The 15454-nt window shown below is 45.3% G+C and overlaps 1 protein-coding gene across 2 annotated transcripts in view; it reads right to left on the reverse strand.

Annotated features, from left to right (window-relative positions):
• LOC138526941 (cholesterol 24-hydroxylase-like) overlaps positions 1-15454 on the reverse strand; it is a 291000-nt gene that overhangs the window by 197101 nt on the left and 78445 nt on the right. For both annotated transcript variants that reach the window (XM_069637833.1, XM_069637834.1), the window contains exon 5: positions 6256-6342. In XM_069637833.1, coding sequence (XP_069493934.1) covers positions 6256-6342 — 87 coding nt within the window. The remainder of the gene's footprint in view (positions 1-6255; positions 6343-15454) is intronic.

Here is a 15454-nt window from a genome sequence, read left to right on the forward strand (position 1 = left end):
ACCCAGGAGGGTCGCTGTCGTCCTTGAAACACAATGCAATCTTCACTTGTGGAATCTGGCCTTCTCCACGTGTCTTTCGCGGTCTGTTGGAGGCAACGACCTCCAGTGGGGAACCCTTGGGTTTTTTAGCCCGCTGTTCTCGTCTCTTGGTCCGTTGCTCTGTTCCAGTAGGTGTGCCTTCATACCGGAAGTTCTGCTCATACTCGTGTTCCGCCTTGCTCAGAGTGTGTCTTTAGGTGTTGCCTTTTATTCTTGTGAGGAGAGCTAACTGGTACCAGGTGTATGCACTTAGTGTAAAGTGCCTGACTTTGCCTGACCCGATTAATGGGACATGTTCAGTATGATGTGAATAAGTTAGTTAATCTAGTTACTCGCAGTCACCCTCTTCCTCGGCCCAGTGTTTGTGTTGGGTGGAGGGGTGTTAGGACTTGGGAAAATCCTACAAAATAGGAGGGGGTAGATGAACAAAAAAAAGGGGGAATACAGCTGCCTCATCCCCCCACTCCTGAAGACCCTCACCCAGGTAATCCTCCTGCACCGGTCCACCCCCAGGGTTTGGATCCAAAGGCGGTGGCCGTGCTCTGGCCACCTGAGAGAGATAACCCTGGGGACTAGCGGGTGAGACACACTCTGGTTTGTCACACACCACTGTGTGTCCATTAGAGGTGGAGTAGCTGGAGAAGTCCTTGGCAAATCTATTCAGTGGCATCTGACTTAACCCCAAAAGTCAAACAAGATTATCAAAAAAAGACTCGTATCTGATACACTAACAGCACAGCCCTAAGGGGTCTTCGGGTGCTAACCTCATTTTGGGCTCTAGTATATTTTTCTACAAAGTAGGAAGAGACACTTGCATACCTGGAATGCTAAGCCCGCCCCATCTCCTACAGAATAAATCCCACAAGGTGTTCCAATTTCTGAAGTGCTGGTACAATGAGATGAAATTACTTTCTAAGGATCACACACTTAAGTTAAGAGGCAAAGCCAGGTTTTCAGACGAGTCTAGACGTATAAACCAATCTTACCAATATATAATACATGATTACCAAAGTAAAGTGTATGACTGTATAGCTTTATTTACCTCATCCAAAATGCAAAAACTACAAGTAGCAGAATGAAAAGTTAGGTTAGTCACCCTTGAACAAACATTTCAATTTAGAAATCTAAATGCATGCAGATGACATTCATCTAGTGCTTGCACTGAATGCAGTATGGGGATCGAGTCTACCAACAGCACGTCCCATGGACAACTGTCTAAGATCTGTCCAAAGATGTATGAAAAACATTGCATTGCCCACCAATAGGGAAATCCCGGTTACTAAGTCATCATACTCCTGGAAACTCCCTTTCACCAGGCTCAAATTCTTTCCAGTGCCACCCATTACAGTGACACCATCCTGCTTTATGCGCTTATTCACTGTTGTTGCCAGCAATTGATTGTGAGGCATGCTATGCTTGAAGGAGTCTGGCTGGTTCGCTCAAGTGCAACATGCTCGGCCCGTTACAGGTTCCAAACAAGGGTTAGGCCAACTCTTCCCTTCATCTTTGCAAGGCAGGTAAATACTATGCTTGGGTAACAGCACTGATAATTACAGTGCTTAGAAGTGGTACGTCCACGTGGAGCTCTATAAAAACCTCCATATTATTATTATTATTATTATAATGACTGCCAACAATGCAGAGATCCATTGCACTGCATCTTATACACGAGGTGAGAGCACAGATTCCTCGCATGCACAGGTTATCATGCCATGTTCTTTCTGGAGAGGAGCGCCTGCTACCTTTTTTTGAACTACCAAAACAGTGCTGTTATCTGCTGACCAATCGTCGTCCAATTAGCCATTACAGTATTGGATCCTATTTAACAAAATTGACACAATCGCATGGAAACAAATGTTTGAAAAGTGTAATAATAGTGGCTTTAAGAGGCACTCTGGGGTCAAAATTTCCCCACCAGCTCACCGTCCCTTTAAACGAAAGCAAGGCGTCTCAAAGAAAACCCAGGAGAAAGCATTCAATAACCTAACCTGGAAGAAAGCATAACATTTGTTTAACCGATGCAATGAAGAAAGTAAGCAGTTTAGTAAACTTAACCCAAAGTGGAAGCAGGCAGGCACTCTAAATGAACAAACCACTCAAATCTCAAGATAAAGGCGCCTACCAGATTCAGATTATTAAATCTAGCAAACCATGAGCCTAGCACTGCCTTGATGTCATTAGGAGAGTATTTTGTGTCAGAAAGCAGTCTTGATCTGGACGCTGAAGCACAACCTATTGACAGCTTATTGTGAGTTACGCTGCTGCTGCCGGATGCATTAGCCTCGTGAAGGGGTCGCTGTGTAGGGAGAGGAGGCCTGAACAGTGGGGAATACTTGCCTAGTCTATGCCACAAGCAGCACATGGGTAGAGGGGACTACCTGAAACAGCGTGCAACACGACTGAAGCTGGCACTCATCTGCTAAATGACTGTGCGTGTGAATCCGACGCTGCCAGAAAAGGACTTCTTTTTCGGGGGTTATATAGCATGGTCATCCTGGGTCTCTTTTATGCACAACTCTTCAGATGCAGTCACTTCGGTTATGGTGCTGCCGAGTCAGCCTATGGCTTGGCCTATAGTTTCCCATTCCACGTTCCGAAGTGCTGCCCCCACATGATTACAAACCTTCTGGGGCCTGCCTGCGTAAACGTACGCATACAACAATGAAAGGAGGTGTAATTACAGGAGTTTCATGCGTAAAAAAGGGCAGATATCTGGAGGGCTGCCAGGGGGAAAATGTCTCCCAAGGCTTTACCACACAGTTCAGAACACCAGGGGGAATAGCTCTCGTCCCTTTGTAGACAGTTTCACAGTTCAGCTCTCTAATGGTTTGTTCTGGCAGACCTGGATCACTCCCCCGCCAGGTACTGCCCCATGGAAGATAACGTATACTGGTCTTCCCTTGTGGGTGCGAATCCCAGACCCCGATCTCCTTATTACGTGGATATGGCAGACCTGGGTTGCTTCCCTTCCACGTACTGCCTTCTCTGGTGGTCAGTGGCTCTGCTTGACCTCCAGCCCGAAGGAGACTCACTCACTATATCTACGGTTGTGTGAATGTCTCAGACCTTTCTTTGGTGGCCAGTGGTATTTCCATTTACACAGGGATGGGGGATTCTATCCCCGAGGCTATGCTTGGTGCCCTACTCCATCCCGCCCCCAGTCTCCTGCATTTCAACGTACTGTTTCCCAAATGGGACGCGTCAGCTGCTCTTCCAAGGTTCATGGTTCTTGTACCAGTCTCTCCCTTCTGATCTGATTGATTACGAGTCTGCCTGTCTGGAAATAAGGGTGCCGGTAGCAATGTATCGGCACCCTTTCTGAAACGGCAGACTACAACTGCTTTCCTGGGCCTGTTTGCCCGGCAGGTCTGAAAAGCAGCAACGGTGCCAGTGCTTCCGTGTCCCCACTCCTATAGAGCCCTATGGGGCTCCATGGGAATGGGGACTGACATTTTCCGCCACCTGATATCCCGGGCTGCCGGGACTTGTAATGTCCCCGTGGTCCGAATATCAGGCGGTGGAAACAGTGTTTCAGTCCGGCAGCAACCTGCCAGTAGCACTGGTGGGTTACCGCCAGACTTGTAATGAGGTCCATGGAGACTGTTGATGAACGTATAGTGCAAACTAACAGTTGATGGGAGTAAATGGGAGCATTCTGAATAGCGCTATATGAACCTGCATGTCCAGGTTTAATGGCTGGTAATATAGCTTAGTGGGCTGGAAATCAGCTGTAGAGATTTGTATAAAATCTACAAGGAACTGATTGGAATCTTTTAAGATAGCTCAGTTAGCTGAGCATCAGCAGCAACAATGTGTATGTAACTGCTGTGTATTGTGACTAGTCACAAGGTTTTGTCACTTCTCCAAGGGGGAGCACCTTCCCATGAGGCCAGGGAGGTGTGGCCACTACCCGATAGTACCCCGAGGCGTTGTTTAATGCGGGAGGACCTCATAGGGAGGGCTCTCCCTCTGGGGACAAGGATGATCGCCTTGGGTATAGCTCACTTAATACTGTTACTCCCCAACATTGCCTAACCCTCCCCAATGTTGAAAGCTACTATATTGAAGGCAAACTGATGTATTACTGAGACCTATGAAATAACACCAAAAGTACTAGGAGGAAGAACATAGGAGACATAAAGATCATTGACTGCATTTATACTGGCACGAGGTGGTCTCACAGAGCCAGGAAGATCTAATCACTTAACAGAGTCAAAGGACTCCTGCAAATCGCATGGAAGGAACTGTATACAAAGTATAAAGAGCAACATAGGACAATCAGAAAGAGGAAGCCAGGCCGCGGAGTCAAGCGCAGCTTATGAAGGAAATGGGTACTTGCAATCTTCAGCACGGGAGAATCGAATCCTGCTTGTGGTCCAGCAGGAGAGGGACATGAAGAACGCCAGGGAGCAGTTGTGGGAATCCTCCATTGGGTGTGTCGGTGCAGACCCAAGCTCAGAACTGCAAGAAGGAAGGAAGCTGTGCACCGAGATGCCATGCTGCGGATCCGGACACAGAAAGAAGCCCGAAGATCTGATGAAGTCGATCCCTGTCTGAGGAAACCACGCTAACATACCTAGAGCCTCGAGGAGGTAAGGAGAGGTACGGGAGACCCGGAGAGGACACAGGCGCCGGCTGGAGAGTCGCTCTAGCAGTTTTCCCAGCGAGACTAAAGTAGTTATTCGGGTTAACCAGTTTCAGCCGTCTCTTCAGCACATCTTCCTCATGTCAGTGGCATACAGAAACCCACTGGCCTCCATGCGGCTCTACCATGAACCAGAGAAGGGTCTGGGACCCAAGAGCAGATATTGAAAGCATCAGAGGAGATCTTCCTCATCACAGTGGGCGAGAGAAAACAACTGAGCACCAGAGAACTATCGGAGACACAACAAAAAGAAACTGAAGGCAATGGAGGAAATCTTCCTCGTTGCAGAGGGAAGGGGGAAAACAACTGACAACCAGAGAAGGGTCTTGGATGTCGACAAGACTTGGGACTTTGCTAACAATAGATCAAAGTGACAAAGTGTGCATTAAACCGAAAGCAGTGAGAAAACATCCTTTCTGAACATTATAAAAGGAGGCAGGTGAAAGGAGCCATTCTCCATTAAGAAGGAACTTTCTGTTAGGTTACCTTTTAGTTGTAGTGTGAGGGATAGAAGTAGGTTGTGACACAGGATGGTGGAAATTACTTTGATGGACATTCTGACAGGATCATTTAGTATTAGTTTTGGGACAGGGGAAACCCCTCTTAGAAGTTTAGAATTAGTGAGGATTCTTTTTTTCGACACCCTTACTGTATGTAACATGCACATTTGGGTGACAACATTTAACACTGAACAGCAATGTGTATATTCTCGATTACTTAGATCTCACTGTGGCAAGAAACTATCAGAACACTATAGGGAAGAGAGTTTCTGGCTAATCAGGTGACTGTGTATGCAAGTGGAATCCGCCAGTAACTACCCATAACATCTTGGCCCATTTGTGTGCCTTCGTCGGGTTTCCATGTTTTTGTGGCTGATGCTCCCCTCTCTTTTCTCTACCATTCCTCCCATGTTCACGTTCCAACTTCTGCCTCTAACTCCGCAAACGTTACTGCGGACTCCATTTACCTGTCATGGTCTCCGTCACTGCTGTACAGCCGACAACTTAGGAATAGTAAAGAGACTTAGTGCCTTAGTTATTTCATGAAGTGTCCGTTTTGGTTCATATTTTAATGGGGAAATGAGCACACACGTTCATGGCAGCTGCAATTTCCCAAGAAGAAGAACAATATTATCACACTAGATGAAAGCCCTGTTGTGCTTACAGTGATAAGCCAACGTTCTGGAGCAGACAGCCCGTATCAGGACTCAGCCCATTGGGATGCCTCGCTGCGCATAGGCTACCCTGGCTCAGGTTGGCGGACATAGAGCGGACCTGTCCACCCCCGAACATGGGGCTTATCCAAATAATATCCATTTTAAAACAAAATACTGAGTATAGTCTTTAAGGAGAAAAAGATATGTCATGTTACTACACTATTACTGCATGTTACTGAACATGGTATAAAGAATGACTTTGGTTGGTTCAAAGAGCCCATCTCCCAGGAACATCATGCATTTGGAAGTTTATACAATAAATCCGGATATTATCAGATAACATTGCACATGCACAGTTTTGTCTATTCTACAAATATCACATACATTACAAAAACAAAGGCATAGCCTGACTTACGTTCGACTGAACGCAGGGTCCATTATTCTGCGCTGCTTGTGCCAGTGGTCATAATTTCTATCCGTAACCAAACCATTTCCGAAAAATCTGACATGAAAAATATTATAGAAAAAAACAAATTAATTTGACATAATGTGTTGCACTCAGCAAAGATTTTTCTCTATGAATGATTTTGTAGTTGTAGTGTGAGTGCTACATACATGTGTATCAACATATTTAACATATGCCATTTTTACATATCCACCTATAAATATATAGCAAGACTTTATAAGACGAAAACAATATATCGTTACTTATGTCATGCTTACAAAATCAATTATTAGGCAGTACCGCACAAACAAATGTATTGCTTTTTATTGAAACTGTTGACAACCAATAAAACATTCCACAGAAAATATCTTATATTGAAATTACCTAAATCCCCCAGACCTCTTATGACACAGGTATACATATATACAAACCCTAGTGCAATACTAAATGCATGTCAGGGCATTAAAAACAAAGACACTATTCTTAAACCAACAAACTATTTTTCCATAATGACGTTCAATTCAAATGACAGCTGTTACTTATATCAAATCAACGGAAAACTGCAATATGTTCACAGTAACAGCACCATCCATTATTTTATGGAGATTTAGAAGTGGCTCCAATTAAAAATGCAAGGTTAAGCTATGTTAAGGTTAAGCTATGTCGAAAAATTCCACACCATATGGCAGTTTGACCATTCTGATCGTAAACGTCACTTGATCCTACTCTCCATACACGATAAATGCCCCGCTGCCAACAAGCATAACCTGGCACAGATCTTGTCCTCATTCCATGTTGGCCTTGCAAAAGGCCATATATGAAGGAGTTCATGCACGCACCAGATATAACACATGATCAAGAGGCCTATTGCCACATTATCAAAGCAGTTGGCTACAAGCCATCTGCCAATTTCAACATAAGTAGGAATTTGCCTTTGCATAAAGTACAGAAATTAGCGTTGATATCTCGATCTATCAGCTGCTTTTGACCTGGTAGATCACCAAACACTCACCACCCACCTCACCCATGCAGCCCATTTCTCTAATCAAGCAGCATCCTGGATCACTTCATTTCTTGAAGAAACAGCCATGAAGGACTACTCCGACACAGCTAACGCAGATCCTACCACTATAAACTGTGGTGTCCCCAAGGATCTTGTACAGCCCCCACCCTCTATAACCTCTTCACAAAACCCCTCTTCGACCTACTTGACTCCATGGGTGTTACATATACAAACTATGCAAATGACACTAAAGTACTTTTACCCCTACCTGGACTCTTCACCAAGACGCCATGGCCCTTCACAACATCTATGCCACTATCCAAGTTTGGATGGCAATCAATGGCCTCTGTCTTAACGGGGAGAAGACTGAAATTCTCATCCTGGGCCAGACAAACACATTATCGAAACTAAGCCCCCAATACAACAACTTCAACATAGACAACTCAACCATCTCCGTATCGTCCTCAGTCAAGACTCTAGGTGTTCACATTGATGCAAATCCATCGATGAACAAACAAGTCAGCGCCAAAGCCTCTGCATCAGCGTTCAGCACCAAACCTATCAATGCCATTAAACCCTACTTATCCACCCCCAACCGCTTGGCCATAGCTAGAGCAACTATATGAGCCAAACTCTATTATTGCAACGTCCTCCTAACTGGCACCTCCGCCAAAAACATTCACAGACTGCAAACCACACAAAACAATGCCCTCAGAGCCACCATGAGCATCCCTAGAAGACCATATATTCCACGCCAGACGTGAAGCCCGATGGCTCCAGGTCAAAGACCGTATTACTCTGAAAATCCTCACCAACACTCACAGATGCATCAACAAAACCGCTCCAGCATACCTATCTGAAGCAATATCAAGGACCACATCCACTCGCCACACCAGAGCTCAGTACACCAACCAGCTACACATACCACGCATAAAGAGAGCCACAGCAGGAGGTCTCGGCTTCTCCTATATTGCACCGAAACTCTGGAACTCACTCCCTGCCACCCTTAGAGCTGAACTTCCATCTCTGTCTTCCGCAACAACCTCAAGGCCACTCTCATCAACTAGCAAGTGGAGGACTGCCTCCTCCAGTTCTGCCATGTATATTGTAATATAACACAAATGTAATATAACAATATTGTAACCTGTATATATACTGCTAATGACTATGTTACTATATTGCAACCTGTGTATTGCTAATGACCATGTAACTAAGCTCTGTACTGTAACAATGTCCTTGGGCTGTTGTGTGCTATATAAATACGAATAAAACAAAACAAAAAACAAATAAAACAAATATTTTGTATACCCAGTCGATGGTAATTGTCAATGAAACAAATTCTAGGAAAAAGCTTAAAATTACCCAGGTAGATGTTGCACTGTGTTAATTATGCGCTCCCAGTGTTTCTGTTAAATGATCATACCTGCGATGTACATTACTCCAAGTGGGGGAGGGGCGCGGGAGGGGGTTGAGGCGAACAGTGTAAGAGACATACCCAGGCAAATGGAACTGTCACAAGATTAAGTGATTCCAATAGCGTCTTATTTTGCATTTGTCTGACATGTACCTCTGGAAGATGTACAATTTTCTTTGATTACTGTTTGCCTCTCCTTTATTTTTCTAAAACCAATAAAGAAAGAATAAAAAAATACAAAAAATTACCCAGACTCAACCCGAGGTATCAAAGCTGTCATCTGCCCCTCCATTTTTATGGTCACCAGAGAATTGAAAAGTGCACATTTTACATATACAATGAACAGCAGGAACAAAAACACAAAAAATATGGCAAAACAATATATAGAATGAAAGAGGACAGTAGAAAGAATCAAAAGAAAGAGAGAAAGAGAAGGAGGCCCAAGTACTCAGTTGGTGATAGTAAAAAAAAAAAAACCATGAACAAAGTCTGGGGCTGCTGAAAAAAGGAATGTTTAAATGTGCAACAATTTCTTAACATGGCACATCATGTTGGCATAGGGGTTCTGTTGGGGAGAATTCTCAGAAATGTGCTAATTCCCTCTACCTTAGAGACCCCCAGCAACTTTGCTGGATTTTGAGGACTTGATTTTTTTTTTTAGGCCACCATTGATTGCCAAGAGGCCTAGCCAGTTTAAAATGCCCGCTCGCCACTACTCTTTTCCAGCCTGGTCCCAACTTCCCCCAGGATCTGCACTACGACGTGATTGGATAACAGCTGTGCTTTTGAGTCTATTCCCAGCCGGCAGGCGAACGCCGGACCATACACAATAAGGTACAACTCCTGTCCGGAGCCCGTAGAGCCCAGGGCCAAGATTGCTGCATCTCTGCCTCCAGATTAGCCATGCCATTCCCACTTGAATACGGGTATTCAACACCCGGTAAGCGTCCTGAACTAAGGCTTCCTTGTCTTGGTTTCACTTCCCTTGGGTTCCCTCTGCACCCTCCTAGTGTCATGGCCTCTTCGACTCCGCCTACCTGCATCATTAACCTCCCTCCTTTATGATCGAGCCACAGCCAGTGGCACGATTGCTACTAGACTTCACCTGGTCCTGCATCATTCTGCACATCACGCACGGTCGGCCTTTAATGTATGTACTGCTTGAGCTGTGCGTTCACGTACTTCACTGATTTAGCATTTGTCCGAGCATGCAATGATTGACAAATGCCATACGCGTTCTTCCCTACAGGGTCTTATCGCTCCGTAGTTGAGTTGTACTGCTCTACTACTCAATAATGAGATCTGTCTTCGCTCGCACCTCTGTGCATCAACTTGCCAATGTATTGCCTTTCCCCACAGTAATCGAACCCTTGAGCGGAATAACTTTTGCATTTCCTTACCGCCCTACCATCATATCCAGCAGCTACAGCGTGCTTCACCAGTGCGATGCCCTGTGCAATACTTTTAATGTATTGATTTGATTACATATTTTCTGTACCATGACAAGTACGACATGCTCTGTTATGCTGTGCTTTAACCCCGATACTCTGCATTTCGTTGCATCATACTTGTAATAACTATGCTCTAATTTAGCCCTGCTGCTACTCTGCATTTGTTGCATTATACGTTTATAATTACTCTCTGATCTAGCCCTGCTGCCACTCTGCATTTCGTTGCATCATACTTGTATAATTATGCTCTGATCTAGCCCTGCTGCCACTCTGCATTTCGTTGCATCATACTTGTATAATTATGCTCTGATCTAGCCCTGCTGCTACTCTGCATTTCGTTGCATCATACTTGTATAATTATGCTCTGATCTAGCCCTGCTGCTACTCTGCATTTCGTTGCATCATACTTGTATAATTACTCTCTGATCTAGCCCTGCTGCCACTCTGCATTTCGTTGCATCATACTTGTATAATTACTCTCTGATCTAGCCCTGCTGCCACTCTGCATTTCGTTGCATCATACTTGTATAATTATGCTCTGATCTAGCCCTGCTGCCACTCTGCATTTCGTTGCATCATACTTGTATAATTATGCTCTGATCTAGCCCTGCTGCTACTCTGCATTTCGTTGCATCATACTTGTATAATTATGCTCTGATCTAGCCCTGCTGCTACTCTGCATTTCGTTACTTTATACGTTTATAATTAACTAGTTAACTGTCTCACAATTGCTGCCTTTGGCGCCTCTGTAATACTAAACCTATAGTACCTGCTTGCTAAAGTGAATAGACTCTGCCTGCAGCCACTACCTATTGCGACTCGCTGCTAGCCCTCAACTACCTCATCTGCCTTGTTGCCTCCGCTTTATGTTGTTTTTACATAGCGGACTGCTACTCCCTTGCTACTGCTGTTAGACCTAGCTAGCCCATGCCTCCATATCGCGTCTGGTTGCTAGTCTTTCACTACCATACTTGCCCTGTTGTCTCATTAATATTTCGACCTGCCAGACCTGACTGATACCAGTATCCTACTGCGACTAAACGTAGCTGCCCACTGCTAACTTATTGCGACTAGGTTCGAGTTCACCACTACAACACCTGTCCTCATGTCTACCAATTACTCCTAGTGTAGCATTATTTGCTTATATTCACATTCCGACCATTGGAGAACCTCTTCTCCTCCACTCGTCGCACGTTCTGTTTGCATTCCCTCACCACAAACTTTCTGCCCTGTATTGCGCTCCCTGATGCTTATTCTCTTGCCACATGACTGGTCACTATGCACCTACACCATGGATCACAGCATGCACACATGTTAGTCATACTGTTAACATCCTTGGCCTGGCCTTCCACCTACAGCCACAGTGCTCCATCACCTCAGTCCACCCCCCATGAGACACCCACTATCTTCATGATGGCGAACTCAGGTAGCCATTCTAACCTCAACTGCTCACTACGCCAGAGAGCCCCCACACATGCCCGCACCTCGGGAAGGTACCCCAACACTAACACACTGCCCATCACCACACCGTCTCATACCAACCCCTACTTAAACTCCCCCGCCCTCTGGTTAGAACACTGCCTCAAAACCTACACCTAACCAACCTTGTGCCTTGCACTTAAGGAACACCAGACTGGGATCCAGATTCCTTCGTACTGGTCACCACCCGCAGAAGCCCAGCTATGACCACGAAATCTCCATCACACAGTCAGCGTCACCCTGGTCCTACCATATCCCCTCCCTTGCCCTCTCCCGACCACATTCCCAAAGACACGCTGATTAGGGGTGCCTTGGTCAACGCCAGGTCCCTTCCTGCCCATTCCCTGGAAAAAGCAGACCTTATCACCACTCAAGATCTTGACTTCCTGGCCATATCAGAGACTTGGCTACATGCAGCCTCTGGACCTCTGCTATCCCTCGCCATACCCACTGGCTACTCTATCATTAGATGTTACCGCAACACCAATCAATCAAAAAGTGGCAGTGTCGCCTTTATCCACAAAAGCTTACTCGGCCTCGGAGCTTTTCCGAATCTTCAGTTTCCATCGGCAGAGCTACTCTCAGTCAAGCTCTCCATTTCTCCCAACCAAACTGCCACCCTACACCTCATCTATAGGCCGCCAGGACCTGTCACCACCTTTGCTGGCGACATTATGACCTTACTGGTGGAGACCTGTAAGACTAAATCGCAAACTATCCTACTTGGTGATTTTAACCTGGGCTTCCAAGACCCAAACGACCCCAATGCTGTGGACATTGCTAACACTCTGAGCTAGGTTTCTCCCATCACATTCTAGAACCCACGCACATTAAAGAGAGAACTCTTGCCTAACTGCTTAGAGCTGAACCTTCCTTTCAATCCTTCCAAGAGCAAAGCCAAATTGTGGCATCCTAAAACTCAACTCCCTGATACTACCTTTGGCCAACATGCACTGTGACTACTTTTCTGTAAATTACCTGCTTGTACTTCTACAACCTTTGATTGTACTTAGTCCATTAGGGGCAGCCCCAAGAGGATAGCTCAGTGGCAACATGCTCGCCTTGGAAGCAAGACAACACGGAGCACCACAGGTTCGATCCCTGGGTCCGCGCTTAGAAACCTCTGGGTATTAAGCACATTATAAATAACCTATCATATCCTATCCTATCATTGTTTATTCTAGTTTATTTCATGCCAAGTATCTCACTCCTCACTGCTATTGCACTTTGTACTCCTTTATAAATGCGTAACTGTAACACTGACTGTACATTGACCACTTACTCATTTACTGTACCTCATGCTCAGCATTTAATTATTTGCACTTTCACTGTTATCTTTCCATGTACTCTTTCTGTAATGTATAACTGTAACCTAAGATATGTGCCCAGATGCCTTTGGGCCAGGTGCGCTTTACAAATAAACAAAATACAAACACTTACATTTGTAACTTTCTAGACCAACACACACACACTATCTTACAATAGGGTGCTGAAGGGGTTACTTAGTATCCCTTTTGTCTAGCTTCTCATGTAACATTTTTATGTTACCCTTTCCTCATTGAATGGTTGGTGGCAGTGGTTTACTTTTTACTAGCATTATGGGATTTTACAGCGGGCATCATTCACAGCCACGGTAAAAGCACCCATGGGTGCCATTTTTGTCAAAATGGCCCGGTCTTCTTTTTTCGCCATTTCTTTGTGAAAAAGGTCCTTGAGATTTACTCTGCGCGCCAAACCAGGTTTGGTCCCTTTGTTCATTTTGCCTTTGGAGGGATTCACAAGTGAAGCCCGTCTCTGGCTCCAGGGTGTCTGGCGGGGCAGGAAGCAAGGGAGGTTCCCGAAACTCCCTGTGCTTAGTCTCCTAGGAGACAGGAATGCACTTTTAGGCGATTGGCTGGCTGTCTGGCAAGGACAACCACCCTGCTGGTTGACAGACAGCTAGGCTGGAATGAATGGGAGCAAGTTGCATAAAAGGCGAGGCTTTTTGGCTTGGAAGGCATAGTCAACCACTGGACGAAGGAATCCAAAGAAGAACTTGAAGAGGACACCTGCTGCAACTCCTGGACCATTGGTTTGCCCAGTGAAGCCCTGCCGCTGTGCTGAAACTCCAAATTTGTATCGACTGAGAAGCCCCTGCAAGGACGACTTCTCCCTTTGAGTTGGTGGGACCAATCAACTCCAAAGTAAGCCACCTGGACATCTTCTCAAAGCTGGTAGAGTATCCACTGCAGTAGCTGCTGGAACCGGATAGCCAGGGCGAGGAACACCAGTTTGTGTGTGTTGCTTTTAAGCTGGCCAAGAGCTACAGGAAGATCCTCCGGACTCCCAGGAAGCAGAATTGACCGAGCCTGGGCCCCCTCAACAGAGTGCGGGACCTCAGACACAAGGAAAGCCCATCTCAACAGCCAGGAACCGCGGTGTTGCTATTTGCGGTAGACGCGAGGAGCTGAAACACCGAAGTGCCACTTGTTTGAAGTTTGCCAGTTGCAAGCGGTGACCGTCCCATTGCAGTGCATGAGTCGCCAGAAGTCCTCCCTCTTGTCCCCAGGAACAGCGAGATCTGCAGAGCTGCACAGGAACAGATGTCATCTGCTGCACTTTTTCTTCAACCTAAAGGTACTGTACAGTCTAAGAGAACTTACCTCTTGTTGTGTAGCCACTTGTCCTCGTTGGAGACTTGCTTGGTTGCATGTGTAGAGTTGCTTACAGCTTCTGTACTCCACAAGCCTAATCAGCTTGTGGCCCTACTTTGATTTCTTCTATTCTACAAAGACTTTTTAAACATTGGGAAAGACGTTCTACTTACCTGCAAGAAGTGCTTCAGTTCACCTTGACTTTTGCTAAACTTAGCATTGGCTGGCCTAGTCTCCCTGAATGACTCTTCTCTCTTCTGCTTATGTGTTTTACTTTTCTTCCAGGAAAGTGTGGACTGACTTTCCATTAGGGGGTTGTATTGAAAGTACTTACCTACTTAAGAATAACTGTGTGGATACTTGTTTTATTCTGAACTCTCTTCTCTTTAACACTACTCCCAAATATATTCTAAATGCAACAGTGATGTATGAATGCCAACAGCACCCTAGCTATTGGGTGTAGATGTAGGTAGTGCCTGTGTGTCATCCCAAATGGGTATTTGCTGATTTAGATAACTAAGAGTGTGTATTTTATTTTTTGGAATGTATTTGTGTGTGCTTTTATATTGCTCCCTTCTGAAGAAGGCTTATTCTAAGTGACTGGTTGATAAATAATTGTTTACCCAAGAAACCTTGTGTGTAAGAGTTTATTTGAATACTTGTCACTGTGAATCTCTGTAACTCCCCTAAAGCTCACATTGACTTCTCTTGAGATAAGCCTGGCTGCTCAACACGCTACCAACTTGTGTAGTACAGACTTATACCAAAGGTTGGGTTCCTATTGCCAGGTGGTCAGGGTTGTTGTAGTGCACCCACAGGGTACTGCATACAATCGTGCCTAACACTGGTGGCAGGCGGTGAGGATCTATTGTAGAGTTGTTACACTAAGAATGTGCTAAACTCCAATAGAATAGCAATTGTAGCATGCCAAATATGGATAACTTCAGTCAGGAAGGCCTGGTCATTTCAACAGTAGAACAACTGAAAGCAATGTGTGAGGCCAGGAGTCTCCCTGTTAAACGAAAGAAAAATGAATTAATTGCAAGATTGTTGAATCATCAAAGTCTGGGTAGTAGGCCTGTCACACCTAGTAACCCAGGAAATGTGGAAAATGATATTGGGGATGATAATTCAGAGTCTAACTTTAATGGCTTAGAGGAGGAAGAGAGCCCCTCTTTTCCTCAACAGG

This window comes from Ambystoma mexicanum, chromosome 14 (assembly GCF_040938575.1).
Source record: "Ambystoma mexicanum isolate Mex_15411 chromosome 14, UKY_AmexF1_1, whole genome shotgun sequence".
NCBI lineage: Eukaryota > Metazoa > Chordata > Amphibia > Caudata > Ambystomatidae > Ambystoma > Ambystoma mexicanum.